The sequence below is a fragment of the Mytilus galloprovincialis genome, chromosome 14 (genome assembly GCF_965363235.1).
Source record: "Mytilus galloprovincialis chromosome 14, xbMytGall1.hap1.1, whole genome shotgun sequence".
NCBI lineage: Eukaryota > Metazoa > Mollusca > Bivalvia > Mytilida > Mytilidae > Mytilus > Mytilus galloprovincialis.
The window spans coordinates 16,797,623-16,823,430 of record NC_134851.1 but is presented as its reverse complement, the minus strand read 5'-3'; the positions used below and the strand labels follow the sequence as shown (position 1 = coordinate 16,823,430).

General features: G+C 32.1%; 1 protein-coding gene and 1 long non-coding RNA gene across 2 annotated transcripts; both read right to left on the bottom strand.

The window, feature by feature from the left end:
* On the bottom strand, nt 1-25,514 carry LOC143059617 (histone-lysine N-methyltransferase EZH2-like). Its single transcript, XM_076233134.1, has 18 exons — nt 25,406-25,514; nt 16,609-16,807; nt 15,644-15,772; nt 15,027-15,137; nt 14,539-14,752; nt 13,755-13,875; nt 13,187-13,347; nt 12,315-12,406; nt 11,629-11,677; nt 10,801-10,913; nt 9,315-9,412; nt 8,341-8,519; nt 7,620-7,733; nt 6,150-6,211; nt 2,969-3,064; nt 2,020-2,101; nt 1,359-1,524; nt 1-250 (listed from the first exon to the last, which is right to left on the bottom strand). The coding sequence occupies exons 2-18, from the start codon at nt 16,777-16,779 to the stop codon at nt 193-195; spliced, it is 2,016 nt and encodes a 671-aa protein (XP_076089249.1). The 5' UTR covers nt 16,780-16,807; nt 25,406-25,514; the 3' UTR covers nt 1-192.
* Nucleotides 22,831-24,810, bottom strand: LOC143058714 (uncharacterized). Its single transcript, XR_012973206.1, has 2 exons — nt 23,953-24,810; nt 22,831-23,250 (listed from the first exon to the last, which is right to left on the bottom strand). It is a non-coding gene; the product is annotated as an uncharacterized LOC143058714 (long non-coding RNA).
* Nucleotides 25,515-25,808: the final 294 nt, after the last annotated feature.

Sequence of the window (25,808 nt, the reverse complement as noted above, 5' to 3'; positions counted from 1 at the left end):
TTCTTAACATTAAAATCTTTAATCAGGTCATGCCGGCTTCTTATACAAAGAATAAACTCTTCTTTTTGTTGAAGGTAAACAAAGTACATTTTTTCACTTTCCTGTTATTGTCTCTTAAACCAGTTTGATCAGTCACTTTTAAACATTCAAATAGTCAATTTTTATGCTTTTTGGATGATATCTACGTGTCTTTTATGAATTTTCATCTCTTTCTATACCAACAAACTTCAGCTGTTCTGTTGGACCATATCTGTTAAAAATAATAAAATACTATGAATGCATTCATTTTTTTCGGCTTTAGAGATTAGATCTTCAATTACATAAGTACACAAAGAAAAATTAGAAAATTACATGTTATGGATTACTTTACTGTGATGTTGGCTAGGATTTAGCATTAACAATGCGTTGAAGGAAATATATCAGTTTACAGAGAGAGATTTCCTAAATAACCCAATGCATGAAGGGTCCTTTCTTTTCTATATGTATAAAAGTATGTTTCTCCTCTTTGCATTTTGAAATTCATGTGAAAGATGACAATTCCTGCTTGATATTTTTGTAAATCTCACTGAATTTGCTCATTTTTTATAACAATGGCCTTTTGTGTATAGTTATAAGTATTTGTTTTTTTTCTAAGTTTTAAATAAAAACACATATAAAGAAAAATATAAGTGTTTGATTTTAACAAATCATGTGTTGGTAAAAGAATAATTTGTTTAAATTTAATTTATTTATTTGATGATAGTTTTGTCTTGAGTGGATAATTTTTGTCTCCTGAATGAATTAAAATGTGACCAGTTATGACCCTTTAATATTTTCTTGAAAGATGTGGTTATCTATAAATAATTTAATTTTGGATGTAATGTGTCTTCTGATTGGCTGACTGCGTTTTTTCTATCACCTGAAAGACATAATTGAGTCATGTGACCATGACGTCTTCAATGTTTTTTCATGATTTACTCCAATTTAAAATGGAATTTAGAATTAAATTATAAGGAATGACTGTAATATTTTCCCTGTCTATTCGAAATAACATAAAAAAAAATGTGGTGCACACTTTAAAATACATGCACAGCTACGCTGGTTATTCAGTGTGCACCACATTTTTGATGCTATTTCTTCGTAGACAGAAAAAGTATTACAGTCATTCCTTAAATAATATAGTGACACATGTCAATAATGATACCATAATGAACATTGTTTTTAAAAAAGATATCGAGAACATACATTTTTAAATTTAAAAACTTGTACTCAAATTTGGTTAAATATGGTATTTTCAAATATCCAGCTTTTAAGATATGATATTAAACTATTATTATTGAATCAGTTAAAATATAATTCTGTTAGCTTAACAACAATACCTATAATCAAAGAACAGTTCTTCTCCAGCATGTATAGGTCTCTTCCCAAATATCCCAATCCTGTGGTCACCATTGACCATCATTACTTTAGCGTAACAATTAGGATTTACAGAATGATTGGCAAATCTGATTTTGTTCCCTTTCCTGGTAGCATCAACAACAAAGTCTGCAGAGAGACACAAGTATTCATGAAATATTTTAAAATTCCCCCCTATTCAAAGATTTTAAAATAACAAAGATGGAAAAAAAAACTGTTTTTTCTGATTGTTTCTGAATATTAGGGAGTGTACATGGATGCCACTGTACCCTCGCAGCTTTCGAGGGGTTTTTCGGATATCGGAGGCATTTACCAGTACATACATACATACATACATACATAAAGGGAATTTTCTTAGATTATTTCTATGCTTTTTCAGAAATTCTTCAAATTGGCCTAGATCTGCCTCCCCTCCAACCCCCCCAAAAATAACCCCAAGAAAACAAGCACACTTTTTTATTTATTTAAAAATGTTAAAAGTACCTTTTATAACTAATATTCACATCAAGCTAGCGAGTATGATGTATTTCAAATTCACATCTGTTTGGATTCATATATACACTATTGCTTTATACTTATAGAACTAACCAAATGAGATATTATGTCAACTGAAAACTCACTTACCATTATTCAAGTTGAACAAAAAGCTACACATGTATTTATCATAAACTTTTCCCCTTCTGTCAGCCTCATCTTGAGAAATAATCTGAAATATATACATCTGTAATTTAACACAGTAACACTATGCATAGAGATTCCATTTTAAATGGATGGGAGAAGGTATGGAAGCAGGTTTTATTTTTCTACAATGGTAGTATATCTTTTATTGTATGCCAAAAAAAATATTAAAAGTAAAAAAAAAATGTATGCTGGTTGTTGCACAATACTGAAGTCACTTTCCCCCCTCTCACATCCATTTATAAAGAGTAGTACAAACAAACAAATCTTGAATATTTTCTCTTTTTTCTCTGTTAATCATGAGGGGGAGAAACTAGAGGTTTTAAAGAGCCTGTGTCGCTCACATTGGTTTATGTGCATATTAAGTGTTTTTATAGTCTGTGTTGTATTTGTAAGTATGTCATTAACTTCAATCAAGACTAGGAATACTTTTGTTATAACTTCTGTTCATATAATAAATTCTAGCTAAAGTACACAGCTGAAAGCAAATAAGATTATGAAGACAAGGACATACATTTACTTTATCAGTTTAGATCATTTAAAATGTGTGTAAATTATTTTCTTTCTCTTTCATAACTGCTTCTGGTAAGCGATATACTAATTTGAAATTAGGATAGACACAAAAGAGATTATGCGGTTAATGATATTAGATTTTGAGTTGCCAAGTGCAAATCCAAGCAGGATAGCCAATGACGTCATTATTGTCCAATGAAAAACAAGTATGAAAATGTACAAAAATATGATTATGAAACTATTCATCAGGGTAATAGTCTTTGAAACTATTGACTGGCATATTGTCTGTGGAATGAAATAACACAACTATTATCATTACTTTTTACATAGAAAAAATATACTGAGGTATAAACACAACTAATATCAGTTAAGAAAACCTTACCTCTCCACAATATTCTGAGATGAAATCATTTTTCTCCACAGCTTCTTTTGTATAGATTCCCCAACCAGCAACTTCTGATGGGGCTAAAAGAAGATGCTGAAAAAGTACAACAAAATATGGATGGTGATCACTGATAGATGACTGGTGCCTCATATCCAAAATAGCAATACTTTGTTAGAACCCCCAAAAATTAAAAACTAAATTACCCCCCCCCCCCAAAAAAAAAAATTGAGAAAAAATTGAGAAAAAAATACCCCCCCCCCCCCTTTACAAAATTTGCAATCCAAGCCTTCCCTTTGTTGAATGCAACCATGTAGTTCAATTTCAGAGAGATTTATACACTTAAAAACCAGGTGCTCCGCAGGGCGCAGCTTTATACGACCGCAGAGGTCGAACCCTGAACAGTTGGGGCAAGTATGGACAAAACATTCAAGCGTGATACAGCTCTGAATTTGGATTGTGATCAAATTTTTGACATTACATGTTTTTTTTTACACAAAACAAATGTCAAGATTTTACAAATCAATTAAAGATTTCTTCTTCAAACTTTTTAAATCTAAAATTAAATAGTTGACACAGCATAGGTTTCTGACACAGAATGAATGTGGTCTAATGAACTTAAAATATTTTTTTTGCCTTTGAGCAATTCACTATGCTGTTGAATATTAATCCTCTCAAAAAAATGTTTGAAGAAATTTTCTTTTTATTTATGAAATCTGAAATGAGAAAAATTTAAACCCCCCCCCTTTTTTTTCACATCCCCGTTTCCCTTTTTCCAAAACTGATATCAATTCAAATTTCTAATGGAGTTTGCAACAATAACTACTCTTTTAAATACATCATAAAATATTAAAATGTAAAATAAAGTGCTTGTTATCACTGAATGGTAAAGATTGGTTGGTAGTAAAAGTGAATATACATTGTTTATTGTATAAAACAATAAAAAAAACTTCATCAGCAACATTTTATATTGGCAAATTTCCAATGAAGTTATTTACATAAAGTTATTGGCAAATAAAAATAGAAAATGACATCATAGTCATGTCTGGCAAATGTCCAACATACATTATCTAAAAACATTTTAGATAAGATAAGGAAAAAAACTTCATCAGCAACATTTTCTATTGGCAAATTTCCAATGAAGTTATTTAAATAAAGTTATTGGCAAATAAAAATAGAAAATGACATCATAGTCATGTCTGGCAAATTTCCAACATATATTATCAACTTCTATTCTATACAAAGAAAGATAACTCCAATTGAAAATTAATTGCTATTGCACAATATTGTGCAATTAGATATTTCTTGCTATTGTGCAATACTGTGCAATTGAAAATTTCTTGCTATTGCACAATACTTGATATGGAATCCTGATTTGGACCAACTTGAAAACTGGGCCCATAATCAAAAATCAAAGTACATATTTAGATAAAGCATATCAAATAAGCCCAAGAATTTAATTTTTGTTAAAATCAAACTTAGTTTAATTTTGGACCCTTTGGACCTTAATGTAGACCATTTGAAAACTGGACCAAAAATTAAGAATCTACATACACAGTTAGATTTGGCATATCAAAGAACCCATTTATTCAATTTTTGATGAACAAAGTTTAATTTTGGACCCCCATTTGGACCAACTTGAAAACTAGGCCAATAATTAAAAATCTAAGTACATTTCTAAATTCAGCATATCAAACAACCCCCAGGATTCAATTTTTGTTAAAATCAAACTAAGTTTAATTTTGGACCCTTTGGACCTTAATGTAGACCAATTTGAAAACGGGACCAAAAATTAAGAATCTTCATACACAGTTAGATTCGGCATACCAAAGAACCCCAATTATTCAATTTTTGATGAAATCAAACAAAGTTTAATTTGGACCCTTTGGGCCCTTTATTCCTAAACTGTTGGGACCAAAACTCCCAAAATCAATACCAACCTTCCTTTTACGGTCATAAACCTTGTGTTTAAATTTCATAGATTTCTATTTACTTAAACTAAAGTTATTGTGCGAAAACCAAGAATAATGCTTATTTGGGCCCTTTTTTTGCCCCTAATTCCTAAACTGTTGGAACCAAAACTCCCAAAATCAATCCCAACCTTTCTTTTGTGGTCATAAACCTTGTGTCAAAATTTCATAGATTTCTATTCACTTAAACTAAAGTTATAGTGCGAAAACCAAGAAAATGCTTATTTGGGCCCTTTTTGGCCCCTTATTCCTAAAAGTTGGGACCAAAACTCCCAAAATCAATCCCAACCTTCCTTTTGTGGTCATAAACCTTATGTTAAAATTTCATAGATTTCTATTCACTTTTACTAAAGTTAGAGTGCGAAAACTAAAAGTATTCGGACGACGACGACGACGACGCCAACGTGATAGCAATATACGACGAAAAATTTTTCAAATTTTGCGGTCGTATAAAAAGTTATTGTCTGAAATATGCTTGTTTTTTACCCCTAATTGCTGACCATTAGGGGCAAAATGCAATTACCTCCAAACTCAATCCCAGCCTTGAACTGATGGTACAATTTCAAAGAGATCCGTTTACTTACATACAAGTTATATATAAAATACAACAAAAAATGGCAGATAGATTGACACTTAACAGTTGATATTTTCACCCTAAAGTGCTCTTTAACTATGGGCATATAAATAACTTTTTAGAAATACCTTAAAAAAAGACAGGTTTGTATTGATTTCACATTTTCTCCACTATCAAAATCTCTATTAAGTCTCCAAAACATTATTTCTCTATTTTTTGTGCTATTTTCACATTTCCTAAACAGTGTGAGAACAAATTTCTCATCACTAGTGAAATATCTATTCGCAACAAATGATTGGTTGAAACTCGATTATGACATTACAATTTCTTGATTTCTTCTCAATTTTCCTATTGTGACGTCCTAAAAAAAGGCGACCATGTCTGATGACAACCCATAGAAAAAACAACTTTTAGCAACTGTTTGAAAAGGAGGGATAAAAATGATCAGAGAAACAGATTCCACCACTATAACTTGTGTAATACGAAATTTCTTCACTCTCAACAGTAAAATCTAAATATTTAAAAAGCTCCACAAGCCTCTTGCTTTAATTATCAAAATTTAATTGTCTCGAGTGGAGAAATATCATAACATTCATGTTGCAGTTATGGAATCTATATTTCTCTTTCTCAAACTTACCTTTCCCATGCCTCTTTGTACACTGACATTCTTGCAGGAAATCTTTGCTGTATCAAACTGATCTGTAACATAGTAAAGTATCATAATTATTTCAAGTTATTCTAAAATAGGATTTTTTTTTAATCTATGGTTAAGTTTCATTACGATTTAACTGCTTTGCTTATTATTGTTTCATAACTTATACTATTTTATTTACCTTGAATTCAATTTCAATGCGATATACATAGAATAATAACATTTTGGTTTTAAGACTGACTTTCTATCAAGAATAGTATGAGGGGGGGATGAAATTCAAGTAAATGAAGTCAGTATACGTATCAAAAGTAAAAAACTTTTTTTCCGCACTTTGTCTCTTGTGTATTTCAGATATGAAATAATATGAAATAACATGAAATAAAATAACTATTTTAGACAAACAAAACTATAGCATTGCATAGGTGCTTGGTTGTATGAATAAAGTTGTGTACATTACTGCAAATTCAGAAATTATTATGTTGTTTTATTATTGCAAAAAATGCAACAGGGTTATAATCAGGATAATTCAAACTCACATTTGGAAATTTTTAATATGAACTAAACAGGACTTTTCTCACTTTCGCAAAACATTGCAAAAATTAAAATGGTATTTTTGTCCAAAATGACAAAATCATAATAATAAATGCACACAATCATTTCTGAATTGACAGTATATATTCCATTAATTGAGATGGATTGTCACAACTTTTCAGTATCATTATGTGATGTCATTAACAAAAACAAATATTTTCAAGAATAACAACCTGTCCATGATATAATCTATCAAACAGAAGGACAAAACGGAAAATGTTCAAATTGCTGATAAATTATTTTATTGAGTTGTAGAATCAACAAACTATAGAGGGAAAAGTTTTCATTTGTGTTGATTAACAACTGTAACATTGAGAGTTGTAATTTAATTGTATTACACATTATCACTATTTGCAAATGTGTAATTAAACATAAGGCCATGTTATATTCAGAATATTCTGATTACCCAATCACAAAAATTCATGCTTTTTTATGCCCCACCTACGATAGTAGAGGGGCATTATGTTTTCTGGTCTGTGGGTCCGTTCGTCCGTTTGTCCATCCGTTTGTTTGTTCGTTTCGTCTGTCCTGTTTCAGGTTAAAGTTTTTGGTCGAGGTAGTTTCTGATGAAGTTGAAGTCCAATCAATCTGAAAGTTAGTATACATGTTCCTTATGATATGATCTTTCTAATTTTGATGCCAAATAGAGTTCTGACCACAATTTCACGGTCCACTGAACATAGAAAATGAAAGTGCGAGTGGGGCATCTGTGTACTGGGGACACATTCTTTTTTGTCTATAATTATGTTTAAGGGATAATGGACCAGGGGAAACACTGATTTGTATACAAACCTGCTCCACATTTAGAACAAAAGTAAGGGTCAGGGATAAGGGTCCAGGGGAAACACTGATTATTATACAAACCTGCTCCACACATTGAACAAAGGTCAGGATCACATTCTCTGACAGCCAGAAAACATGGACATTGTTTTGTGTTACACTGTGCTTTACAGCGACATCCTGGGAATCTATTCTCACCTAAAATATACCAAACACAATGTTTAACAATGCAACAGTTTGATAAGATGAGATTTTAGTTAAAGCTGAACTTATTACTAATGTGGTACAAAACATTTACTCATTAAATTTATATAAAATATTGACAAAATATTTACCTTGACCTGTTGACAAAAATATAAAAATTTCTAAAAACTAGAACCAAACACTTTATAGGAAAATATTCATTGCATATAAGGCATTTTATCAAACATGTCAAACACTAATTTTCATCATTTAGAAGCTTAATATTTTGTTACCAATAGAATGTAATTAAAACATTCAGCTGATTTTTACAGGGTTATCTCCCTGTATTGTTGTGTAAAACCTTAGGAAAAGAAGTAAGCACTTTTTTTAGGGTATCTTCTTTTTAACATAAATTACATCTATAAAGTAATGTCGATTCATTTGTTTTATTGGATGGAATAAAACATTGTATTTTCATAGACAATTGATTTCATAGCTTTGCCTAAGTCTTTTGGAGATGTGTACTTCATTAACAATTAAATTCATGCAAAATCTATAATTCAACATATAATAGCAAGGCAGCAAAGGCAAAATCTTATTATTGTGACACTTTTTTACTTACAATCACCGCTACACTGACAAAACTTCTCACAAAAGTTCTGTGCATGGATACAGGGACAATTCTCATCACATCTCTGTCCAGGATGGTCACATGGTTGATAATTGTACACAGTTTTAGATGTACTGTCCTTCTTTAACTGGATCTTACGGCAATGCATCGACCATAATCTGAAGAAATCACTGTAAAAACATCGGTTAATCATGCCTTCTAAAGTGGGGAAGAATCTTAATTCAATGAATTCTTATATTAAATTATTTCAAACTCTATCTTATCAATAAATACCCTTAAACAATCATAATCTTTTTTTAAATATATTTCCAAATATTTAAGATTACAGTGAAACATATTAAAGAGACCACTTTTGGGAGAGCTGATGGTATTTTAATACAAGTTCAATCTTTATTAAATGCATTTCAGAGGGACCTAACATTAATAGTTTCAGAACACATGTTTTTGTTTAATATAGATGGACTCTGAAGCAGTTTTTTTAAAGGGGACTATGGGGTATGGGTTTTACTCATTGTTGGAAGCCATGTTGACCTATAGTTATTAATTTTTGTGTCATTTGGTCTCTTGTGGAGATCGACTAGAGTTGTCTCCTTGGCAATCAAACCACATCAAATATTGACTGTATTTACAATGTTAATAATTACACTCTTAATTCTACATGTAAATGGAATCCTGTAAGTTCACTCTTCAAATGACATTGTTTGAAAACAAGTGAGAATGTATAATATTTAAAGTCTCAGCATTTCATAGGTCAGGGTAATAAAACAAAAATCGAGGAATTCAAGCACAAAAAAAACAACAAGTGACCATATTCAACCCATTAATTCAGGAACATGTGAAGTAATGAATAAAATGTTCAGCATTTTTTTTTAACCTTTACAGAAGTTATTTTTTACCAAAAAACTATATATTTCATTTTTCCTCGATACAAAGATATCTGTAAACAATTATATCTCCTGCTCTACCTGTGTTTTTTCTTTGACTTTTTCCTTGGGGGAGTCTGCATCTTGTCTTCACTGGTATCTAATAAATGGGCTTCTTCTTTAATGGCAAAATCTCTCACCTGAAAATAACATCAAAATATATTAAATAGGGGTGAGTGGCCTTGGTTTCAAGAGTTTGGACTTGGACACTATTTTTTTCACCTGAAACTTCTGATTATCCAATTATGTTGATCTTTCAAACATTTTGTATGTAGGGAAAATGTAAACAAATTTAATGTCAAATTAATCCTAGATCATTCTTGCACAAAATAAAGATCAGAATGACCAAGTCCATGCATGAACATTCCTGAAATATTCTCTTTGAAAATAATTTGGTCTACAGTACCAAGACCTCACTGAATGGAATAATAATACAACAAGAGGGCACACGCTGAAATGTCTCGCCTTCTTTACTAATCATTCATATTATGTTGATAGACCTAAATATAAAGCTTTATTACAACTGTCACATAAACTCAACATTAACCAAGAAACGAAACATTGATCAATGAACCATGAAAATGAGGTCAAGGTCAGATGAACCATGCCAAGCAGACATGTACAGCTAACAATTCTTCAATACAACAAATATAGTTGACTTATTGCTTATAAATTAAGAAAAACAGACCAAAACACAAACACTTAACACTTAGCAATGGACCGTGAAAATGAGGTCATGGTCAAATAAAACCTGCGTAACAGACTTATAGATCATAAAATATTTCCATACACCAAATATAGTTGACCAAATGCAAATGTATTAGAAAAATAGACCAAAACTCAAAAACTCAACTTTGACCACTGAACCATGAAAATGAGGTCAAGGTCAGATGACACCTGTCAGCTAGATATGTACACCTTACAATCATTCCATACACCAAATATGGTAGACCTATTGCATATAGTATAAGAAAAACAGACCAAAACACAAAAACTTAACTATAACCACTGAACCATGAAAATGAGGTCAAGGTCAGATGACACCTGCCAGTTGGACATGTACACCTTACAGTCCTTCCATACACCGAATATACAAGACCTATTGCTTATAGTATCTGAGATATGGACTTGACCACCAAAACTTAACCTTGTTCACTGATCCATGAAATGAGGTTGAGGTCAAGTGAAAACTGTCTGACGGGCATGAGGACCTTGCAAGGTACGCACATATCAAATATAGTTATCCAACTACTTATAATAAGAGAGAATTTAACATTACAAAAAATCTTAACTTTTTTTTCAAGTAGTCACTGAACCATGAAAATGAGGTCAAGGACATTGGACATGTGACTGACGGAAAGTTCGTAACATGAGGCATCTATATACAAAGTATGAAGCGTCCAGGTCTTCTACCTTCTAAAATATAAAGCTTTTAAGAAGTTAGCTAACGCCGCCGCCGTAGCCGCCGGATCACTATCCCTATGTCGAGCTTTCTGCAACAAAAGTTGCAGGCTCGACAAAAACTAACCTGTGTGCATGTTTTAGTGCCGATTATTTTGGCGATGTTACAATGATTGTTCCTGTACATATCTAACAAAACACGGAACAAAGATTCTTCAGCTCCTGTCCATACACTGTTTTCTAAAATACAAAAAAATATAAACAAAATTATAATTTATAACATTACACGACCAATTTTTTATGTGCCTGTCCTGGGATAAGAGTCTGTGGTTGTCCTTGTTAAAAATTAGACTGTCGGTTTTCTTGTTTGAATTGTTTCACATTTTTCATGTCAAGGCCTTTTAATTCAAACTATATGGTACAAATTTTTCTCATTGTTGAAGGTCAAATAGGTGCCTTTAATTGTCTCATTGGCATTCATATCCCATCTTCATATTTTTATATTATAACTGACTGTGAAAATAGATAAAAAAAACCTACAAAATTTATAAACTTACTTTATTGTTGACTGTGAATATTTATTTATATATATATACCAAGCTAGCAAGTTGAAGTATATACATTGCAACATTTATTTAAGTTTTACTGTGGTAAAATGGTAAAGTATTTACAAATCAATTTATTTAGAGCTCCGTATGACAATGATGATAATCTAGTTTCATTTTGTTGTAGAAACTGATGAGTAACAAAAAAGATAATGTAAAGAAATGTACTATCTACCCTAATCTAAACAGCTGATATTTTGGTGTATTATTTTTAACTTGGTAATCGTCTTAGTGAGAAACTGAAAAGATTCAGCACAACGTTATTTTTTTAATGAAAGAGCATCACTGAAGACCAACTGGTCGTTAATAATGTAAATTGGGTTAGTATTAGAGAATTAAATATAATCAACCTGGTTCTAAACTTGTGCTTTCCATTGTATTTTCCTTATCATCTGATTTCTGAAAAATCAAATCAAAACAGGATTAATGGCATAGAAATGGATATATCTATTATTGGAATAAAGGCATGTTATTAATATCTAGATAAAAACAAAAACAAAATTATTCACAGTAGATTCATCTTGTAAACTTTGCTCCTTAAAATTGATATGAGTAAAATAAAAAAATAAAATAAGACTGAACGTGGTGTCCAAATATAAGTTTATTATTTGTCTGTTTTTCTTTTTCTTTGTTAGCCATGGCGATGTCAGTTTATGCTGGATCTATGAGTTTGACTGACTTTCTGGTATCTTTTGCCCCTCTTTCTTTGTCAAGGATTATTGAAAAGAAAAAGAAAATAACCAGATATTAAACTGAGAACTGATCAGGCTGGCTCAGTTTCTTCAGTCAATCCAATCCCTGCCTTCAACTGGAAAAAATGTTACCTTCAAGGTCATTCAATGATATTACTGTAAACCTGGATACTTCTGCTATCTCTATGCCTTAACTTTTAATAGTGGAGTTCAATTCAAATAAATGTTATTAATTTCTACAGTCTATTAACACAGGGCATATTAGCTGCATATTATGCCCTTGCCAAATAAGCAAAAATGATCACAGCACTAAAATTAACACATTTACAGTAAATTAATTTTACCTCTTTCAGGTAACAATAAGGTCCACATAGTTCTGTATCCAGTTTTGTTTCAGGCATTTTTCTTGTTAGCATACTAGGTGTTGGATGGTAAGCTATTACAAAATGAAAACAAGATTAATTTCTGTGTCATTTGGTCTCTTATGGAGAGTTGTCTCATCAGCAATCATACCACATCTTCTTTTTTATATAGATAGGACACCATGAACCACTTTAACTATCACACTTCCTTTTTCAATGAATCACAAATGCAACATTCACGTCGAACATACTTCATAATAAACATTTCAACATTATTAATTATTTTATAATTCAAAGGTACTGTACTATGACATAAAAAGCCTTCCGCAAATTGAATAGCAGGTGAGACAAAAATTCTGCTGTTGATAATCCAATAATGTAAATCTCAGAGTTTTCCTATGTTGTTCCTAATTGATTTATGAGGTTTGAATATTGATCAACTACCTTGAGTATATGTCTGATCTTTGGTTGTTTCTACTAAATTTAATCCCAACTTGTCTTTAAAAAACAAGATGTTTGCCATGTTTGGATTGTATTAGAGCAGGCAAAAGCTCCCTCTGCAGTGATTAGAGGCAATGTAATACTACCTTGTGTCTTTTGTTTTAGGGACTTATTTCTGAGGGGTGTTTTGTCCTAGACCCAATTTGCACATTTTTTTATCACTTGTCATAGATTCCTCCAAATGTCTACTGTTTTTATCTAGGTACTCATGTTTCATCAACCAATCAAAACTGTTTGCAATGAAACAGCCAAGAGTGATGAAAGTAGTGTTAAAATAATAACAATCAATCAATCCAAAATCTTGTATTTTTAAGTTGCTGTCACAAATCTCAAAAAAATAAACAATCACTTACGATGAAGAAAACAATCATATTTATAACACCTTCTGCAGAATAGTGTATGAAAGGAATGCATGGTTTGTTCTCTGGGTACAGACTGAGCCTGTGTTCCGTCAATGTTAGGGGTACACTCTGGGGGTACAGGATTATCTCGTGATTCTATGATTTCTTTATACCTGAAAATATAAGTAGGTTTATTCTTTAGGGTATGGTTTCAATAAAATTATACATGAGACTCAAAATTGAGATTTGGGCAGATGTTTTTATACATGAAAAGTGTCTGAAATCCTGAACTTCTCACAAATTCTATATCCCATTAAAAACATTCAGTACAATTAAATCCCATAAAGAATCTACAATTACCTCTCTGAGTGAATTTAATATTTAGATGTCCCTATCAAATTGAATTACAGATTCTGTGATTACACATTACCAATAAGGATCTAACAATGCTCTCTTCTACTTTCTTTTCAAATGCATAACAGACTGTTATATGTCACCAATAGTTCATTTGTAGGAAATCTCTTTTAGAGTGACGTGGATTCTGAAATCGCGATTAGGTCTATTGTTTCTACAGACTTACTTTTCTTTAAGTTCATCAGGTGATCCTTTTTCTTTAAACTGATTTGATATAGCCTCAAATATAGAGTTACTTGGGAAAATGCTCTTTTTAGATTCATCATTTGATGTTATCATGTCAGCATCTGTAATCAAATATATTTTGGTTTACATAATGTACAATGTCAGCATATGTAATCATTTTTTTTTGAGTCCGTAAATTAAGAGCTGTTCTATTCAAACAAACAATTAGGCAAAGAAAAAGAAAGACATTTGTCATAGTAACAAAACAAAAATAATTGAGTTTAATTTTTGACCCTGCTTCCCAAACTACATGTTTTCTTTCATTTCCGTGTTCAGGTTTAGTGGTCATCTTGTTGGTAGCTGTTCTGTTCAGGTAATAATGTTGTTTTTTTTAATAACTTTTATGACTTATGGTCTAGACAGTAAAAAGAGGCAACATTTTATGAACTCATATCCAGCACATTTTTGTCTATTTTTTAACAATCACCATAATAAATAAATAATGCTGAAGCACACATTAGGATGCAGGATTTTCTCGCTTTGTCGAAGACCCTTTGGTCAACTTCGTTTGTTTTTGCTTTTTGGTCTGTTTATTGTGCTATTGACACATTCCCGCCTTAGGCTGTGGGATTTTTCTGCTTTGTTGAAGACATATAATTATTGGTCAACTTCTGTTTTTTTTTTTTGCTCATTAGTTGGGCTGTTTGAGTTTGACCCATTCCCCATTTCCATTCTCAATTTTATGCAACATTTATGAGTTTACACAAAATAATTAAACCACTAACTGCTTTCATCATCTTCTAGTTCTGGATCAGGATAGTTAAGCCACATTGAGTTCACAAGTTCTACGAATGTCTCATCATCAAGAACTGTACTGGTCTTTTCACCATGGACTTTCCCTTCATAATTCTTCAGTAACTCTTCAATAAAGGCCCCATCTTGTTCTAGAATATCGTCACCCATGTAAGGGATGTTGTGTAGGACTGTTTCATCTTCAACCTGGTATAATAAATTATATGTTAGGGATATTGTGTATCTAGAAACAAACAAAAGAATTTACATGGAATGAAAAATTGTACTATTTCACTAGGATTCCAAACAATCAATTAGTTCATAATATATATAGTCTTACTTGACAGCATTAACTGCAACATCATTAAACTTACAAATATTTCATTTTGTAAAATACATAATTTCCATCTTTAAGTAAGTTATCAGACAAAATACAATGTTAATTAAGTTAATACTAGATCTATACTGATAATGTGTTTACCATATAATTTTGCGTCAGAGTTGACCATGTATACATGGTAGGGATGGCTTTAATGGCATTCATTAGTCGAAGGGTTGTGGCCTGTGTTTTACCACCTCCTTTGATTTCACACTGCAAAAAATAAATAAAAGTAATTCAGTTATTATTTTGATTTCATGGTTTCGTAAGTTTCAGTATCAACATGTCATGTTTTTTTGTACATCTTTCTTATATTTCATTCTTTTTCCCTGTGCAAGTGCAAATTTCCAAAAACTATTAAGGCAATCCCACTTTGCACTACCTAATTAGATATATTGTTTATTTTGTTCCATCCCATCCTAAACATGCATGAAGGTTGGTCCTTGGATCTCAAGCAAACAACAATCAATCTATCTTATCAAACACAACTTGAAATCCAACCATTTATATATATCCAAGTTTAAAATATTGACAAAAGAACTGAAATAAATTGTGTTGTTAACCCAGCATCAGTGGAGACACAAACAAAACTTAAGAACATGTATCAGGAAAATGTATTTTGAATTGTTTTTCCCCTTCCTTTTATTTTTCCAGCAAACCTTAAAAATTGTAAACTTTCAACAATAATTTACAAACAAAATCTATCTTCAAACTTTTACCTTTCTTTTGATTGGTGCATCTACAACTGTTTCAGGTACCAGAACAGGTTGAACATTTTCTTTTTTAAACCAGTCATTAAACTCTTCCAAGTCTTTCTTCAAAATTTCTCTGTTTGCATCAAAAGCAGCCTTGAAAAAGAAATTACATTTAACTAAGCTTATTATGGAAGGTACCCAACACTTTAAATGAAATATATTTAGCTCATTTAATTGTCATGAGATTTGAACAAAATAATAAATCTTTAAATAAATTTGAAATACACAATGCACAGGAATAAATTATTGCATATATATAGCAGTTTGACAAATGCTAATTTTGATTATTGAGAAGCTTTATTTGTTTTTTTCGTGATGCAGTTTTTTTAATGTTTTTTTGTTGCTGTTGCAAACTCCAATCTTCCTTTAAAATTATATTTACAAAAGCAAATCTCATTCACAAAATTATCAAAATTAAACCCCTTTACTTGAGTTTACAATTAACAATAATGTGTTGACATGAACGTCCATTGATATGGTAATATTTAATATAAATTATATATATTTACATAACATCAACATGATCAAGTTGCTCCAAATAGTGGCGGATCCAGAAATTGTCATAAGTTGGGGCCCACTGACTGACCTAAGAGAGGGCCCGCTCCAGTCACGCTTCAGTGATTCCCTGTATAAGCAACCAAATTTTATCCCAAAAAGGGGGGGTGGCCCGGGCACCCTGCCCCACCCCCCCCCTAAATCCGCCTCTGACAAATAGTGAGGATTTTCTACTCGAAAATAGATTTCTTAGCTGTATTGTTTGGAAACCTTGCTTTAATCTTAGTCTGTTATTTGGTGGTTCAACTCTTTTTTATTTGAGTGTCACTGATGAGTGCTTTGAAAACATAAAAGGCACCTGGTAACTAAATTATAAGCCTGATGAGTTTTATTTCATCTAATTTATATACAAGCAATAGCTAAAACTTGTTTACCGTAACTTCATCAGCTCTTTTGAAGCGCTTCAGATTATGAATTCTAAGAAATTCTGACTTGACCCTTTTATTCCAGTCTATTTTTCTGGACTTTTTAAGTGGTTCTCTTGTCAGTGGTTTTTCTAACGTCTCTAATTCTACAGGCTCAACTTTAATGTTTATATCCTCCATTGCTATTTAACAAGCAGCATTAAATTGCCTGAAAAAATAATAATAAATAAAACAACATGCAACAATAACCTTAGGAAGGTCATCTTCATGTAGTAACTCATACTTTTAATAAGTTTTTATATGAGGGGATAGGACCTTTATCAGGACTCCGGGATTGGGTGTTTTTAAGCTCGAGATTTCCGGATTGACCCTTTCGGGATTGACCCTTTCGGGATCCGGGAATTCATTTTTTTCTAATTTCGGGAGATTGGGATTTAGATTTTTTTAAATCAAACCTCAGGAATATGAGGAAGAAGTCCTGAATAACAGTAAGAAAAAAAATCAAAATCAATACAATAGCTTATGAACCTAATATTGTTAACTTTTTTTAAAAGAATTCCCCATTACCCTAGCCTCATGGATTTTTCTAGCATTCCACTGAGTCTGGTATTCGGACCCATTCCATATGGCAAAACCCCTATATTTTTCCCAATTTCAGGTGTAAAAATTCCCAAACGTAGTCAAAAAGTCCGGATTGAAATCCGCAATTTAACCTTTCCAAAACTACGCTCTTCACTTTAAAGGTAAAAAAAAGCGGGAAATCCTTATCACATGTGCGCTTTAAGAAGCCCCGAATTTTGATAATAAAATAAAATATTTTTTAACTTCTTTCCTTTTGTAAACATGTCGTCTCACATTAGTAAATACTATATATGTGAAGAAATTGAAAAACACAGACGGCAACAAATCCCGTAAAATCTTATCTTTTTTCAAACCAAGAGCTGTTATTGACGATGCTGCAACTGCATGTAATGAGTCAGCTGAGGCAGCATTATCTGAGACTGAATCAATTGAAAATGTTATCAATGTTGTTGATGTTTCTTCCAATGACAATTTAATTTCAAATAATGATCAAAGTCAAACCAATACCGATTCGCTACTGATACAAACTGAGGACCAAGCTTGTAAATTCCAAACTCAAACTGAAATCTGTAAACCAAATAAAGAAATACCAACAACGAAACCTAGTAGTAGTAAAGTCATGACTGTGTTGGGTAGTACTGACAGTAAAACTGCTCTTAATGATAAATTAAAAGTATATGATGTATCAGACAGAAGACTTGTTGATGCAAGGAGGTATGAAATGACATATAAATGGTTATACTATAATGAATCCTTAGAGGGATACGTCTGCAAATATTGTGAGTTATTTCCGTTTGGTAAAACTGACTTTAGTAGTAAAGGGGTAATTTTAGGGGATCATCCTACATTAACAAGACAATTACAAAAACATGAGATGATACTAAAACTGACTTCTGGTTTATTTGTAGTTTTCCCAATTTCTGTATAAATCGCGTAAAAAAATTCCCAAAAGTGGCTAGGGTCCTTTTTCCCAAAATACCCAGATAAACCCCTGTGTTGGGAGAGAATCTTTGGAGGAAATTGGGAGTATAATCCGTGATTCGCGGTGTCACACCGATACACTCGGAAATCAGTGATTAGAGTTCGCGATTACATACTCTCTGGGCGTACTGTATGTAACTTATATTCAACCATAATGTATGCCTTTAAATAAACATCTAGTTTATACATGTATTTAAGTGTTGTACATAGTTTGTCCAATATCCCAGTACTTGGGTAGACAATGGGAAAACGAAGCCAGTGGAAACTTCCACTCCCATTATCATGATTATATATTCAATTAAAACATAAAGGAAGAATTTGCGTCCCCTACTCCAACTCAATGTGAAACCTCATTGGTAAATTTTTAATTAATTAAAAATACTTAATTCCATCTCAGATGCTTTCGACATTACTCATTACCTTTCGACATTACTCGTTACCTGTTTGTACACAATTTATCGTTCGTAATTTAACCGCATTTGATTGGTTAATAGAAATACCTGTTCACTCCAGGTAAATTTTCATATTTCAAATATTCCATGGTCATTTCGAATAGTTGACTGGTCAATTCAACACGTTAAATTTACCCACCCTCCCACCCATTTTATTTTGTATTATTTGATTTTTGTACATGAGTTATACCTTATTAAATCGAAGAAGTTAGTCTTTTTCAGATAATGCAGATTGATGAATGTGATGTCTGTTTGGAAAGTGACTGGTGCATTTATATATTTTGGAAATTAATAAATATCAAGAATATGGACTTAAAATGAAAAATTATTTATGACATATGTATGATTGTAAATTTTTTATTTTGCCAAAATATGATTATCATTACTTATGTGTTGAGTTTTGTTTTATTACATCGAAATGGGAGTGGAGGGAATTATTAATTATCAGACTACACGAAATACGTCGGACCGTCGGACAAATCTGGTGAATAATGGATCGGTCTGGTAAAATTTGGTTGAATTCTGGTCCAAATGTCTGGTGTTTTTTTTTCATGGATTTTTCTAACATTCTAGCAAAATTGCCAAATGATCTCAAATTCATTTTCATCTTTATTATTCATCACAGCGATGTTTATTTTGTTCAACCGCTAGCTTTATGCCGAACATCGCCAACCAGTAATGTGTAAATCCGGGTAAAAACATATCTGACTATCAAAAACAACAATGGATGCCATCATTGGCACAACCGGAAATGTAAATAAAACCAGATCAGATTCTGGGAACGGATAAGGATAATTCCGGGTTTGCCGATTAAATACAATAAATGAATAAAAATCCAAGCAGATCACAAAATTTAGCTATGAAATATAAACACTAGAATTGATCAAAGCGCGAAAGCGCTGTAAAGGCAGTTAATTACAGGTTGTTTGTATTTCTAGTCCAGTTATATCATTATCTTCCATAGAACAGAGGTGGTTTGTAGAATTTAAGATTTAGAGTTCTTTTGTACCTAGTTCACCTATATCTATAGTCTACTGTTTACAGTATATTTTCTGTGCCTCGCCATGAAATGCATTTTTAGCCATGGCCTTGTCAGTTTGCTTTAAATTTAAGAGTTTGACTGTCCCTTTGGTGTCTTTCGTCCCTCTTCTTTAGACATATAAGAACTTTTCCTTTTCAATATAAATAGACTATTTTTAATTATTGATTGTATACGCATATTCTATGACTCCCATAAAAAATAGTTCACAAAGATTGACTAGTCTCTGTACTGTGTGTATAGCAAGAACATCAAGTAACATAATGGTAAATGTACAAAGTAACATGTCAACTTTTTTGATGACCATACCTGCCAACTGTCAGTATTTGCAGAGTATTTCCCCCATCGAGCTCGAGGCTCCCAAATGGAAATTTTGTAAGAGCAATTTTGTCGACTATTTAAAGAAAACAATTAATTCAACAATGGCTATAAGCTTGTTAATGCAAGAAGAAGCCAAAAACCACATTAGAATATATTTGAAGGGAATCCATGACAATTGCCCCATTAGCAAATAGCCCCACTTTTTCACTAACTCGCCCCACTTTAAAAAAAACTGCCCCAAACTGGATTACCAAATCGCCCCACTTGTGAACTGTGTTAAATCCTGTTAATATTACTCCTGCCAACTCGCCCCACCTAATAGAAAACGATAATATCTAGATAAATATATTATTAACCAGGAAGAATTTAGTAATGCCAACTCGCCCCACTTATGTTAAAAGATGTTATCCCGTTGTATATAAGTTAAATTCTGTTAATATTACTCCTGCCAACTGGTCCCACCTAATGGAAATCGGTGATATCTAGATAAATATATTATTAACAGTGCTCTAGCTAGAAATCAAAAGGGGCAGGGTGCCATTGGAGGGCAGGGCACTTTTTATGATAAGAAAAGGCACTGCTCATTTTTTTGTCTACGTTTCTGTGTGTATCACGAGTTAACGAATCTCTTTTTTTTTTTTACTGTATATGTTTTGTTTTTTTTAAATAAAGATGCTTTTCAACTATAGTCTTTATTTCATTGTTTGTGTAGTTATGAATGATATAGTACATCTTCATCAACATATTATGTTTTTACAGTTTAACTTCACTCTACCCATTATCAAAGAATATGTGGGGTTGTTTTTTTTTTATCTATATAAAAATTACAGCTTTCATTTTTTCTCAAGAAATTGAGAGCATTACTAAATTAACAATGTTTAGAACATGGATTGCTAAAAGTATAATTATCAAGTAGAAATTGCAATATATATTTTTTATATGTCCAAAGACAGTTAATATCTTTAAGGTAACATTATTATGTTATTATATATTCAATTGGTAATTTATTCCTTTTTTTGATACTAGATAATATTTTTAGAGCACAAATTTGTAATAAGCTAAAACAGGGGAAGTAACTCCAAAATCAATTTCCACCACGTTTGGGTTAATTAAAAACTGTGCTTGTCGCTAACAAGTTGAGATGGAAGGCATTTCTGTAAAGGCATAGTTTTATTCTGATGACTTAAATTCAATTCTAAAGTCATGAAAGTCTTCATTTATATACGCTCTTCCATTGTGACTTGGAGATCGAAAATGCCGACCCAAGCTAAAGACACTCGCTAACACATTCATCAAAAGTATGACAAAAAGATACATTGTCCTAATTAAATTACCTAGTTATTAACACCTTTGAAGTCTTTATCATTGTAATTGATTGTAATGACATGATTAACCTGGGGGCCCGGCAATCACACAGGTGTCATATATGTAATTAACTTGGAGATCAGAAATCGATGAAACGTAATTTTACCAAAACGGCACAAGATAATTTTGGGAAAAGACGTCAGGGCAGAAGGGCGCGGATGAAGGCACCCAGGGCGCGGCTAAGGGCACCCAGGGCGCGACTGAGGGCACCCAGGGCGCGGCGCCCTTCTATTTTGGGCTAGCGAGACCACTGATTAACCAGGATGAATTTAGTAATGCCAACTCGCCCCATGTATGGAAAAAGATGTTATCCCATTGAATATTAGTGCAATTCCTTCTATTGCATTATGATACAATTAACAGGTTTCTTTTCAATTGTTATGCAAATAACTAAGCTTCAAAACTTACATTTATTCTTCAACAATCAGTTTTTTTTTAGAATTATAAATTCAGTATATATCAATAATAGTAATTAAATTAATTTTCGGTTTGTTTGTATTCTGTGTAGATTAGTTTTCATAAAAGTGGTGCGAGTTTTTATTTTTAATTATATATATATATATTAATCTAAAAATTACCGTTTTTTTATAAGTAGGGCGAGTTGGCAGGAGTAATATTAAACAGGGTTCTCGCTAAGGCGAGTCCATGAGTCCTGGACTCATCAAAATCTGTCTGGACTCACCATTTTCAAAACTTGTGAGTCCACAAATACATCAATATTGAAATATTTTGTATAAACTGAACCCAGTTACCATGACTCACCGTGGCCAAAAATGACGAGTCCCTGGACTCGCCTTCAAAAATCCTTAGCGAGAACCCTTATTTAACATGATTTAACCAATTTCACATGTGGGGCGAGTTGGCAGGAGTAATATTAAACATGATTTAACCAATTTCACATGTGGGGCGATTTGATAAATCAGTTTGTGGTGTTTTTTTTAAAGTGGGGCGACTTGTCCTGCTTCCATTTGAAGGCCCCCTTGAAGGTTTTGTATGACTATATGAACCATCTTTCACGTAAAACCCCCATGTGCATTTTGAAAAGTTGGCAGATATGTTTCTAACTCCAGGCAAAATCTACCGGTATGAATGAAAAAGAAGTTTTCAATTAAGGCTCTGTGGCCATAACAGCTGTCTCATTAGCATTTTAACCACTTCCCATATTTGCAATTAAAACAATAGAAGAAAATTATTCAACGCAAAAACAAAACTTACTTGTAAATATGAAATTCTCTTTACGGTACGAGTTTTTCTCATTGTTTGAGATTGTACAGTAGTACCTGTAACTGCTTATACCTATTTCTTATTCACTTTTGCTTGATAAACTCACTAAATATCATATACAGTGTACCACATCTCCTTATTTTTATATGCATTCCAATAACATGAACAATTGTAATTCAATTCTATATACCAAAGCAAAATGAACTGCACCACTTTCATTCACTAGTATGCATCTTTTGGCAAAATACAAGTTCTTAGATGACACAATTAATATAATATATATTTATTGATAAAAAAATAAAATTTAGTATACAACTCTTTAACAGGTATAAAAAAAAGCACAGCTGTGTCATAAATTGTGAAATCTGTGCTGAAAACATCTAGACATTGATGGTATTTGAGTAATTCCATATGTGAAGCTCAACATTAGCTCGTCAGTTGGTGGTGGACAGTTATAGTTCCTTTCTGCAGGCTAGGATGAATGACTTTTCAGGAAAACCAATTTCACAAATCAAAACTTTCCTCTAGATTTCTCCTACAATATTCATCCAGTTTAGTTCTTTTGTTTTAATTGGACACCGTCCTGATTTTAAATTTTGCAAACCATTCAGTCTCTTGCTTGCAAATGGTGCATAAAAATAGGATGGGTATGGCAGTAGACAAGTCTCTTTAAAGTGGGTTTGTGCCCTGAAAAAAAGTTTTATAACTTAAGTTTATTTGAAACTTGTGCAACACATATACCTAAATAACTATATATTAATATAACATAGAAGAGAGCATCATTCGTGTCAATGTTTTGTTCCTGTTTACATTGTCATTGATATTTTTTCAGAAAGCCTGAGGCATAGCTCATGAATTCCTGTCATTAGACATTACATCCTAAATTAACATAATTACTGCTAGAATAATTATCAGTATGATATACGTACACTATCATTGTACAGCCCAAGTCTTCAGTATATATAATTGTTGCATTCATTCACTCCTGTGTTCAGTCGTTCAAAAATATTTAAACATCAACAAATGAACTTTAATAAGGACAAGAAATTTTAAAACACTAGAAAAGATACGTACATACAACCCGTGTTTAAGTGTATTTGAAAGAGAAATAAATCTGGTTAAACGATGTAAAAAGGAGAAATATATCTGGTTAAACGATGTATAAAGGAGGAAAAAATTGTAGATATTGCATTACGATGCGTTCTACCTAATAGCACGTGGATATGTTTACATATTTAGACTTGACCCAGTATGACCCGTACCTTGTAGGTCATCGCCGTCGTTTAAACACTTGACTACAGTCGTGTTTAAGCTAGACAATAAAAAGCTTAAGCCTGTACTATTTGTGTGAAGTAAATGTGTTTGTTCTGAACATTTAAATTGTTTTACCTGATAGCAAGGACGTATATCTATCCGTTTCCTTCTCAATTCACTTTGTCAAATTCTTCGAGCTTCTTTAAAACATACGTATTACTGCGCCCGGAAGTGAAAAAAATATGAGAAATCCTCGTAAAATAATGCTATTTTCAATTTTGTGGAATCCATTTTGTTATATTAATTATACAAAGATAAAAAAAGTTACGATTAATTATGAATTTGCATATCATTATACGGAACGTTTATGGACTATTTTTTAAGTCGGTCATTTTGGCGGTAAATCATGTACACATACACACGTAGATTGGCTGGTACCCGATTGTAATGTTACACATCAAATATATCAAATAGCTAATACCCGGAACGTAGTACCGGGAACCAGGATAATACGTAGACAACATACATAACTAATACCGAAATTGAAAACGCTTTACGGTTTCTCGTTCATAAACCGAATTCCGCTTTGAATTATAGAAGGTGCAATATTAATCATGTTCAGTCGACTTTTCATTGTTATAGCAACGTCTGAACTAATTAAAGAATCTTTAGATGTCAGATAACACTTGAAATTGACCCGACCTCTTTCCACACGGAATATACTAATAATGATAGTTTGTAGTCAGGTTGACTGCTTATAATGCAAAATACACACTAATAACAAGTTCTATAAAACGAACAATACACACTGATCGTTTCTTTAGTCCCCAATGTAAATGAAAGAAACAAAAACCATATCATACCATAAAAAGAAGAGGAGAAATTCGAACATTTCCGGATCTATTTCTGGCCAAAAGACCCCCAGCATAGATTGCGTATGAAAAGATGAACCTCATGACTTAAAAGTCAGGCCTTAAAGCACTGCCTTTAAAAACCAAAAGATATATGAAAAAGAAAGAAGAAACAGGAAATAATATTTTATACAGAAACTCTAATTTATGTTTTAGTTCACAAACATTGTCAAAATCCAATAAAAATGGACATTACTCTTCACTGAAATCTCAGCTGAAATGCATTCAAGCAATTGCGCACAACTTTTATAACAATATACCCTCTAGTTACATCATTTTGTTTTAATTTGTGCATTTTGGGGAGGAGTAGGGCACAACAAAGTCATATGTTTGTTGTTTTTTGTCGGATAATATACAATTAGATGTAAAAAAAATTGGTCTGGTAAAATTACATTCGGTCTGGTAAAGCTAGGATGCTTACCAGACCGAATGTCCTGTAAAAATAAAATTCATTCGTGTAGTCTTGCCTTTTAAAACAAGTATTATTCTATACATCTTTAATGAGAATGAATGTATATAGGCTGGGTTTATATCAGATCTCTTTGTTTACGTAAATTGATTTGAACAATAAAATTTGGGAAATTAAAATTTCAATATCATCACAACAAAGAAACCTCCTTCATATCCTACAGATTTAAGTTATAAATTCATCAATTAAGATTGTGAAACACTTTTACCGTCTCTAAGGTTATTATATTTCTTTTCAAGATCTATAATATCGAGAACGATCAAAATACTATGTCAGAGTTGTTTGGTGTGTTTATGGCGCTAAATTTCTATTTCCTCCTTTCGGTTTTCTTTGTTTTTTACCATACGACACTTTTTCAGGGTTACTTGTTTCTACCTTCTTGAAAACGCCGTTTGCTCCAGTTTCGGCGGTAAACTGACAAACCCGCCTTTGCAAACGTTAATTCTGTATATTATATATTCCTAAAAATCGAATGAATACTATTTTGTAGATTCTGTTACACAATTTCTCCCATTACTCAATGTAAATTTTCATTTTCATAATGTCAATAATGTAGTATGAACCAAGTCAGGAATATGACTCAGTGTTGTCATAAATTCGTTTGATTTGTT

What these genes read in the sequence shown, in the direction of transcription:
- LOC143059617 (XM_076233134.1), bottom strand. Translation starts at nt 16,779, where the DNA reads ATGGAGGATATAAACATTAAAGTTGAGCCTGTAGAATTAGAGACGTTA. An exon ending in ACTAGAAGATGATGAAAGCA is followed by an intron (nt 13,876 to 14,538) that starts GTTAGTGGTTTA and finishes ATTTGATTACAG; the next exon opens with ATGCTGACATGATAACATCA. An exon ending in GAACTGTTCTTTGATTATAG is followed by an intron (nt 251 to 1,358) that starts GTATTGTTGTTA and finishes TATTTTTAACAG; the next exon opens with ATATGGTCCAACAGAACAGC.